Source organism: Rhipicephalus sanguineus, unplaced genomic scaffold (assembly GCF_013339695.2).
Source record: "Rhipicephalus sanguineus isolate Rsan-2018 unplaced genomic scaffold, BIME_Rsan_1.4 Seq483, whole genome shotgun sequence".
In the NCBI taxonomy this organism is placed as follows: Eukaryota; Metazoa; Arthropoda; class Arachnida; order Ixodida; family Ixodidae; genus Rhipicephalus; species Rhipicephalus sanguineus.
This window is the reverse complement of record NW_023615350.1, coordinates 4,697-14,639: the sequence shown is the minus strand read 5'-3', so window position 1 is coordinate 14,639 and position 9,943 is coordinate 4,697. Positions and strand designations below refer to the sequence as shown.

Genomic DNA, 9,943 nt, shown 5'->3' with positions numbered 1-9,943 from the left:
AAGATTCCCAGGAACTGGGCTGTATTTTTGGCAGGTATTCACCTATTTTTAAGATTCTGCTTGTAGACAGCATCGCTTGTTACCGGATTTTTCGAGATTGTTGGGAGGCCTCTGTGCGATTCACGTTCAATGGCAAAATGCCATGTCTTAAAACGAGGGAGCCCGCTTTTGAATGAGCCGTAAGGACATCTCCCCTCAATGTTTCTGACATTTCAGCGTGACTGATCTTTGAAAACTTTTGGTTATGGCGCTTGGCTACTGACCGGAAGGTCGCGGGATCGAATCCCGGCCGCGGCGGCTGCATTTTCGACGGAGGCGACAATACTGAGGCCTGTGTACTTAGACTCAAATGCACGTTAAACTACAGGTAATCAAAATATCCGGAGCCTACCACTATGGCGTCCCTCATAATCATATTGTGGTTTTGGAACGTTAAACCCCGCATATCTTACTTGCGCAATTATTTGACAAAGTATCAAGTTTTCATACGATTTTAGGTGTCTGTTTCATTTATGAGCGAAAGGTGACGAAGCCACGAACTTCACAACACCCCCTAGAACGTGCACATACATGGCTGAAGTTGTTTGTCATCTCAGTAGAACAGAGTGACATTAAATTAATTCATTAGTTAAATGCGCGAGCGATCAGCCGCGTTCGGCATCGCGAACCGAGCAACGTGTCCGTTTGGTTTGCCACATCAGGCTGCGGCCGCCTCAAGTGCTGTGGTATCACGACAGCTGGTGGTTCCGGGTCCTGTCTGAGGACTGCCAGGTTGTGCAGGGCAGCACAGGCTGTTGTGATGACAGCAGAACGCTCTGCCAGGTGCTGCAGCCCCATGTCCAAACACGGGAAGCGACGCTTCCACACACCAAAGGCTCTCTCGATGGTGTTTCGGGTGCGGATGTGAGCTGCTTGATACCTACGTAAAAAATATGTTGCTCTTTGAACTTACACTCAATACTCGAGGGCGAACATTACACTTTGGGATCATAAGGACACCAAGTATTGCGGCCAGCGTTCATATTCTATTGTACTATGGGATATAATCAGTGCACAAAATACAAAAAGGTATGCATGCACCATGCTTATTCTAATTAAGGCCTTCAGCACAATAGCTTGGAAATAATTCCGCTAGTTTCATAAAGTAAAACCAACCTAAATGTTTACTACTAACCGGCTCTCTGGGCTGTCCGGCGGCGCGTCAGCCGTCGGGGTCATGAGAAAGGAGAGGCACGGGTAGCCAGCATCGCCAAGCAGGAGACCCGGCACTCGCTTCGTCTCATAGAGAACGCGTGCACGACTGTTGTCGAATATACGACTGTCGTGCACGGATCCAGGCCAGCTTGCGACGACGTCGAAAAACTGCAGCTTCGGCCCTGCAATCACCTATTGAAAAAAAAATTGCATGTTGTGCTGTTTTTCTGCTGGAACAAAAGTAAACTACGTACATCATGCATGCGTTATCTTCTTTCAGTGTAGTAGCATTCACTGTTATGCTAGACTATTCCATTCGTGCGCGACGGGCGTGATCGCGGACGAGTCGCTTGACATGTGACGTGATTCGGATCGCTCTGCAACTAGCATTCACAAGAGAGGGGTGAATTCACGCTACAGGGGAGGATTTTGGTATTTCCCGTTGAGCATCCGAACTGTGATTTGGGCCTCCGTCGTTTCGCGAATCGCTCCGCGCGGATCTAAGGAGGACCGCGTGGAACAGGTGACGTTGTACGTAATCCTGATCAGGCTCGAAGCGCGGTTCGCTCCGTCGTGTGGATACATTTTTACACGGGCGCAGCGCCGCGCAGTCAAAAGGACGCTCCACCGTTCAGAAGAGCTTCAACGGGGCCCTAATTGGGTTAATTGATAATTACCGTGGTTGATTCTTTTTGTCAATGTGCCGTTTATGGCATTGTTTATTTAAATTGCAAAAAGCATTTATAATGACATTATGCAATGTGAATGTTAAATCATTATTCTTTAAAAATTACCGCACAACTAGTAACATTAAAAGAGAAGAAGTAGCAAGTTACCTGAACGTTTATCGAGAAGTAGCCCTTCCGGTTGCGGTACACTTCTCCGTCCGGCCCACCAGGCGATTTGATGCGGATGTGGGTGCAGTCTATGCACCCTGTCACCCCAGGAAATTTGGCGATGCGGTAGAACCCCACCATCGTTTCGCGGAACCCGTCGTCAGAGTTGGGGAACTGCACGACGTCCGGGAACAAGTGCGTGGCGATCAGCCGCGACACACGTTCAATAACGCGGCTCACAGTCGGCTGTGACACATTCACGAGGTCGCCCGCCACAACTTGAAATGTGCCCGCTCCATAGAAGCGCAGCGCAATCAGAAGCTGTATCATCGGTGGAAGAGGGTGGCCACGGTTGCTGCAGCTCTCCTCAAGGGGCAAGCACTCGAGCAGCTTTTTCACGCTGCTCTTCGTGAAACGGAAGCGCGCGAGGAATTCGCTGTCCGTGAAATCTTCCATGGGGTTCGACCTGTCCCTCAAGAGTGGCCGCGGTATGCCCACGCAGTCCTCTACGTCGCTGAACAGTTCGTCAACGCGGAGCACATATTGGACAAACGAAGCGTAGTCCGCCATGATACTTGACTCAAGGAGCGATTCAAGGTAGCTTCCGCGCTACCTTGAGAATCTCAAGTGAAACACTCGAGATTTCCTCAAGTCGAGGTGCGTTTCGAGTGAAGGGCGATTTGTGAATCGCAAAACGGCCCTCAAGGAGAGTTTCGAGTGAAGGGTCGAGTCGAGGAGCGTTTGTGAATACGGGGGTCAGAGTAACATTGCGCAGCCGTGCTATCGGCCCTGCAACGGATGCCCCCAGGAGACAAAATGAATAAATGCGGGTGCACAGCCCGAGCCGCGTACCCAAAGTCAGGATGTCTCTTGATTCAGTCAAACGTTATACGAAGTGTACTGATTATCAATGAAGGAAAAGTGAGCGCATTGACACACGATCTTCAGTAAGCTTGATTACTGAAATTATGGTGAAGCCGGAGGTGATGCAAAAGGTAAAATGGTAACAGCTAAGTGCTATGATGGATTATCTGGAACACTGCGTACCTGGACAAGTGTCAATGCACATTTGACCGGAGAGGACTTCACGATAGAAGCACCGGTCATGCGTCAGAACCTAGAAGAAGAAACTAAGAATGAACATTTCTTGGAAAGATGAGGTGACTCTAGACTTCTTTGTTTGAGCTATGCAAACGCCGACGAAGATTAGAAGTGCCAAACGCGCCAGTGATGTATGGACAATTTTCGCGGAGCTTATGCGGCTGGACGCATGTCCACCTGCAGCTTTCGTACCCGAAGTACCTATTGAGCTTCTTTACTAAAGAGAGCCTATAGGATATCTAATGAAAAGAATACATGGCTGAAACAAGAGCTGCAACAATGCTAATCCCCGGGATCAAAAGGCCTTCAAAGTCAGCGTTCGCGTCATTTATAACTAGTGTCCCTAAAGAAGCTCGTTCACTGCGACTCTGCACCGATTACCCGGAAATAAAAGCCCAAACAAAGCTGTATCCATCCCCTACGGCCCTTGTTGACAGTATCATTAACGACACCTGAGGACAGAATCGTTTTCATGAATCAACTTGTGCAAAGGTTACTCTCCAGAAACAATGGAAGATATGCACGGCATTTATAACGGCGTTTGATATTTACGAATACAACCGCCTGCCATTCGGCTGGAAGAATTCAGGCGCTTGGTTTCATCGCATGATTAACAGTTTACTTAAAGAGTTCATAGGAAATTTCTGCAATGTTTATGTCAATGATATTATCATTTATTCTTGTACGGAAGAAGAGCACTGTTCCCACTTGTCTCAGCTACTGGAAGGACTGAGCAAATCACGCCTGAAAATAAAGAAGAAAAGTGAATTCTTTTAGGGAAAAGTGGTGTGTCTTGGTAGAGCCCTCGACGGCTACACGAAGACCATAAAGGAGCAGCCTGTTCAACAAATCAAGGAAATGCATAAACCCTACGACGTTTACTCATTACGTGTCTTACTAAGACTAGCAGGACGTTTGAGGGTATTCATCAAAGATTTTGCAGTGATATTCAGGTGCCTTAGGAAAAATATTTAAAAGGAAGGCCCTTTCGTGTGGAGCGACGAGTACGACCGTGCATATGAAGAACTGGTGCGTGCCATATCTTCAGAGTCAATTCTCATATTAGGCGATTTTCCCAAATTATTCGAGCTGCGCACTAGTGCGTCCATTTATGGGGCAGGAGCAGCGTTATACCAACGGGACTTAGCCCAAGACCGAAGCCGCCAGTCGAACGTCATTGGTTATTACTCCTACACCTCTTCAATAGCTGAAGTACACTACACGACCACGGTAAAGAAGGCCTAAACAGTGGTTTTGACGTTGGGGTACATCAGAAGTTATTTGGAAGGCCGTCGGTTCACGCTTTTCCCGGACAATAAAGCTTTGGCGTACGTTCTGAGCCTTACACCACCGAAGGGCAGATGGGCAATATGGATAATCTAAATTCAGCAGATCATGTTTGATGTTAGTCACAAACCCGGTGACCAACTACCTGAAGCGATCGCCTTATAAAGACTGCACATAGTGGTAACAAATCACTATGAAGAGGCACACGTTGCAAATGCACGGGAAGGCACTAAAGAATTAGAACATATCACCGGAAAGTTTGTGGTACCTCAAAGCTGCATATAAAAACATTGTGGCTCTATCACGATAGTTCACACTCAAGTGACCTTGATGGCTTCTGGCGCACTTATTGGAAAATTCAAAAACGTTTCCCATGGAAGAACTTGAGGGCTGATGTAGAAAATTACTTAAAGATCTGTCGTGAAATTCAGACAATTAAAGCGAAGTTCCGCCCAAAAGTAATCCAGATAGTGATCTAGATTTTTCTGAACTGAAAAAGAAGGGGGAGGGTGTACGTTGAAATCAGTCCTTTATCGTGGCTATTGACCAGTGCACAACTATGGAGGGGGAAAACCAGGAAATAGAAGATGCCAACATTGTCATTTCATTCATGGGAAGGCCGGCATTTAGACCCACACTCAGTGGGAGGCTACGACGCAATGGGAGGCTCCGACGGTGGCCAGAAGCAAAGGGCATCACTCGCAGCACCATACCACCCTGATGGAAATGCCCTCAGGGAACGCCTCATCTGTGACATGAAAACTTTCAATTCCATTTACAGTGAATTTCGTAGAAGATGGAAGTGCGCTATTGATGCAGCCCTGACACATCACAATCAATCTCATACAGCTAGAGTTGACTGTAGCCCTCAGTTTGCTGCCTTTCAGAAGACGACATGGCTACCAGAAGATTAGGAACTTGGCGACGTAGGGAAGAGTCATACTCCGGAACGCAAGAACGCGATAGAGGAAAACGTGTATAAAAGTTCAATGAACAAGTTCTACGGCTTGCGGCATGTAACCCGCATGTACAGTATTCAACCCGGACACATGGTACTAGTGCGAAAAGCTCTCGATTGTTCGAAGAGTGATTTCGCAGGCTATTAGGTAGTGCTGAAAACGGTGAAACAGCAAGCCGTATCTCACTTCACTGCTCTGAGACAGTGGCACCGCCTTGGCCCGGCAACAATGAGCGTCATGCGAGAGAGAATGTGTAAGAGATAAAGGCGCGTTTGTAGAGCCTCGTTCAAAGGAGTCGGTAACGTAGTTGCTAGAGTGCCGGGCTCCTATCGCTGCGGACCATATCCGACTCTTATCCATGACCAGAATATGCGAGTGAAGTTTTGGTGCACCCAGACAGAAAACAATTTTGCGTTAAAAGAAAGAGCCGAAGAGACAAATATAAAAAAAAATATTTGCAGTGGCTTAGCTCGGCTATGCCAGGATAACATAGCGTTAGCAAAGGTTCAGCTGATTATTCTTAGCATTCCTGATTCTCTAGGATTAGCTTGATTATCATGCTTACTGGTGCTCCAATGACACACACGCACACGGTATACGTATTATGAGGTACACTGTCGTCCTTTATGAAAGGGAACACGCGAGCGCGTGGCCTGACCTCTGCTGCGGCTGCCTACAGTGCCATCAACCGACAGCTAAAGAAAGCGCACCCGCTTTTGGCGTCATCTATTGGCAAACAAAATAACGAGTCGTGGCCTGTGGACAAGCGCTGCTAGATTACGCTCCCGCTTCGGTCGCGCAGCGGGCGATGCCGCCAAAAGCGGACGTGCTTTCTTCAGCTCTCGGTTGATGGTACTGTACGCTAGCTGCCGCAGCGCGCAGGCCACGCGCTCGCGTGTTCCCTTTCATAAAGGACGACAGTGTACATGGATCTTTATTTTGCCAGGCAACTACTTCGGGATCCCATGAGTTAAGCTTATCCACTCTTATGCGCCGTTGAGTAGCATTTGCGCTCTCCTGCTCCATGGCTATACCACAGTTGCAAACGCCAGTCAGAGGGGCTAGCAAGCGGCTCCAGCTCAGTGTCAGACGGCGGCTGCAGAGCGAAGGCGAATAGCTGCACGCGCGCCGGCGCCAATACGTCGGCCACGGCTACGACGTCACTCCTCTGGAAAACGCAAACCGGCGGCGGCGGCGGAGTGCACGGGAGGCGCCGGCTCCGGTGCGTGACATCACTGATCCTCGCACATGCGCAGCACGGCTCTTGAGGAGGCACGCGAAACTGGCTCGGCTAGGCCAGTGTAGCTAACGCTGCAAAATGCAGCGAAACAAACAAGGCCACCCAGCTGCACACTTCATTGAGGCTTCACACCATCAGTGCGAAGCTGACCTAAGTTTTCTCTAGGCGGCGCCGCTTTTTAAAACCGAGGATTCCACGCTCCGAAGCCGTGTGTCCTGCCGACTGGTCTCAACAGACAGGCTTGCAGAATTGAACATACCTTAACCATGTGACTAAGAAGTACCGGCGATAAAAAAAACCTTGGCGCCGCGCCGGCCATTTACGTGCGTGGTTACGGATCCGAGTGTTCCATATCAATCCGGAGAAGTCCGCCATGGTGTTGTCGTGCACACTTGCACGTCCGAGCCTGGATTTAAAGCAGCCGAACACTTTTCGTACTGCTGGCATAAATATCAATAAAGGGCGCCTTCGATATTTTTTCTAACATTTGAAGTGTTCGTGTTTTTCCAACATTGGTGTTCAGACTGCCGTCACGATCAACAATGTCAAAAGCGGCAGCGCTACGAGCCGTGGCCATGCCACAAATTACAATAAACAAGCGCATGTGCTATCCGGGCCTTTTCCTAATTCCCAGCGTTATGGAAACATTCGTGTCTGCACACGTCATCCACAAAAAAAAAGTCGTGTGGCAGCTCGACTACTATAAAGCACTGGGAAGTGCGAAGCATGGACACTTAGCAAATCCCGTTAGTAGAATTCTCACTGCTTCGTTTACCAAAGCGTCGATGACACCAGGGCTTGAGGTAAGCACGTAGGGTTTAACCGGCACGAGTACAAAATCATGTTAGGGAGAAGCACAAACTCCGTATGCGACATGTGCACTACTTTTTGCTGCGGTTTTTCGGCTCCCTGCTTGTTGCAGCTGTTGAGATACGTGTCATCTGCAGATAATTAGAGATAATTATGCGAGATTGTTTCCTTGACAATGCACCGTAGAACGCCGGTGGGACCCGACAAGAACTTAACATGAAAGAGCGCAGCCATGAACCTCCCTACAATAAAACTCCTCGCTTACACACCACTTAGACAACGTGGAAAGAAGATTGTGCGCGGATTTTTTTCTAGCAGTAGATTCGTGCGGCAGTAAACTGAAATAGAAATACGGCAGAAGTTAAGGGGAAGATGGAATCTTGCAGCAATGAAAAAAATCTTGGAACACTTGGTGTACCTGGGTTTGAGGGACTGAGATTTGAATAAAAATCCCTGGAACTCAGGTCGAAAAAGCTTTCACGGGGACAAAAGATTTTGTCCCCGTGACAGAAAGTGCTCTGAAATGACACCCTACTATAACTTGGATTGTTGCTTCAAAGATGCTGCTTTACGGCTGACGCACTTGGAAATCACGGGCGGAAGGCGTATTAATTTAAAACAAAAATGACGTTTTTTTTGCTAGTAACAATAAACACTCGTGGGCACCTCGCGTGCACCTGCATTCGGACCACTGCTTGTTCTTCGATGACAATAATATGCTTGCCTTCGTCAATCTCACTGTGTCCGTAAAAAATAGAGAGCGTAAACAGCAACAAAAAAGAGAGCGTAAACAGCAACCGGATCGCATCTCTTTCGACATGCGATCCGGCACTTTGACAATACGGAACAATGCGACTTCCGCGTTATTTGTACTCCGTCCTGACAAGTATATAGCGGAAGGCAGACCAGGTGCCGGTAGTTTCTAGAATCACGCACCGATAGTTGAGGAGTGTCAGCAATCGTGCGCCCACTTTATTTGCGACATCTCATATGCGACATCATATCTGGCAGCTCGACGTCATTAAAATGCACAAATTTCGCTTTTGTTTTTTGCCTTTGTGCTGCTATAAAGGGGAGAAAACTGTCACACTGGGAACTTCAGAATTCACTGTCTGAATTCCTAAGGATAATCGTCATGAGTAGATATACACTAACAATCGTGGTTTTGATGCTCTAACTTGCGGTGTGAGTGAAATATGATTATTTTTTCGTGTTTTCGCATTTCTCAGAACCTACTCATTGATCTGGTTGTGGTCAATGTAGAATACTTGATGTCCGTTGCTTGCGATATAAATCTAGCAAAAGTAAAATACTGGTGAAAAGAACAAAATGTTACTGTAATCAATGATCAATCAGAAATACATTTGTTGAGCGCGGCCACACTTGGCGGAAATGAATGGTATTTGTAAATCCTTATGTGCAAATTATGGTTATGCAATAACTTCGTTGTCACTCTTGATGTTTGAAAGGGTTTGATAGGCAAGAAACAAGGTGCACAGAATCTTTGGCCGGTTGTCTATGTGATGCCTAAGCGAAGAGTTTTTTCGCATAGTGTCCTTCCCTATAAATATAGAAAGTTGCTTGCTGTCGGCACCAGCATGGCATCTTATCTTTTTTTCTAGCTCTCATAAGCGTCTCGAAATTGGTGTGTGCATCCCGCGAAAGCGGAAACACGAGTTCGGCATCAAATTTTTGCAGTTGGAATTTTATTGATGTGTGCAAATCCTCCATGCCTTTGTTCCACGACCACGAATACCTATCTTTACATTTTGTTGCGCCGCGGCTACAACGCATTTTATTTGGCTCAGATATATTCACGTTCTGCAAGCAAAGACGTCAAATTTTGCTGTAAACATTGGTTGACTCGCCTTATTGTTAACCCATTAGCGCCCAGCGTACTTTAAAAAGTACACTTCATTTTTTTGGAATAGAAAAATACACTATCCAATATTCTAATTTTTCTGATTAGCATTTTTGATGCTAAAGGTTGCAGCAAGACACTCCTAATCGAACATATTGACTCAGGTCAATTTTTTCTGTGCTACGAGTTGTTAAACTTTTGGAAAACGAGCGCCCGTCGAACGCATGTGACGACTACTACATTTTCTCAAATAATTTAAGGTTTCACACTGTATATATTGAAAAAACAGATTGCTTGTGCTTCAAAAGGAACAATATAATCACGGTGAAGCGCAAGAATCAGCTGTAGTGCACAGTTTTGCTCTGAGGGGTAATCAAACGTTGGTGTACTTTTTGTAGTACACTGGGCCTTTGTGAGAGCTTACATGTGCATTGCGTTGTAGGTTGCGTCAGAGATCAAACCAGGTATTTTCTTCAGAACAATGCCGTTTTTACGGTCATTTGAGACTCGGGAGACTGCAACAGGTGCCGGCAGGGATATACGAGAGCCTCTTGGTGAAGTAATTGTCACTCCCAAACGGCTGAGGAGGAGGGGGAAGACGGCTGTGCGAATGAATGCCTTCTGCCTGATTGAACGAAAGAAATCGGGAAGACTG

At 47.0% G+C, this 9,943-nt stretch overlaps 1 protein-coding gene across 1 annotated transcript; it reads right to left on the bottom strand.

Moving 5' to 3' along the window:
• Positions 1-524: 524 nt before the first annotated feature.
• Positions 525-2,600, bottom strand: LOC119377506 (putative nuclease HARBI1). Its single transcript, XM_037646932.2, has 3 exons — positions 2,031-2,600; positions 1,175-1,386; positions 525-919 (listed from the first exon to the last, which is right to left on the bottom strand). Exons 1-3 carry the CDS (start codon positions 2,598-2,600, stop codon positions 625-627), a joined length of 1,077 nt encoding a protein of 358 aa, XP_037502860.1. The 3' UTR covers positions 525-624.
• Positions 2,601-9,943: the final 7,343 nt, after the last annotated feature.

What these genes read in the sequence shown, in the direction of transcription:
- LOC119377506 (XM_037646932.2), bottom strand. Translation starts at nt 2,600, where the DNA reads ATGGCGGACTACGCTTCGTTTGTCCAATATGTGCTCCGCGTTGACGAA. An exon ending in ACTTCTCGATAAACGTTCAG is followed by an intron (nt 1,387 to 2,030) that starts GTAACTTGCTAC and finishes TTTTTTCAATAG; the next exon opens with GTGATTGCAGGGCCGAAGCT. An exon ending in CCGGACAGCCCAGAGAGCCG is followed by an intron (nt 920 to 1,174) that starts GTTAGTAGTAAA and finishes TTTTTTACGTAG; the next exon opens with GTATCAAGCAGCTCACATCC.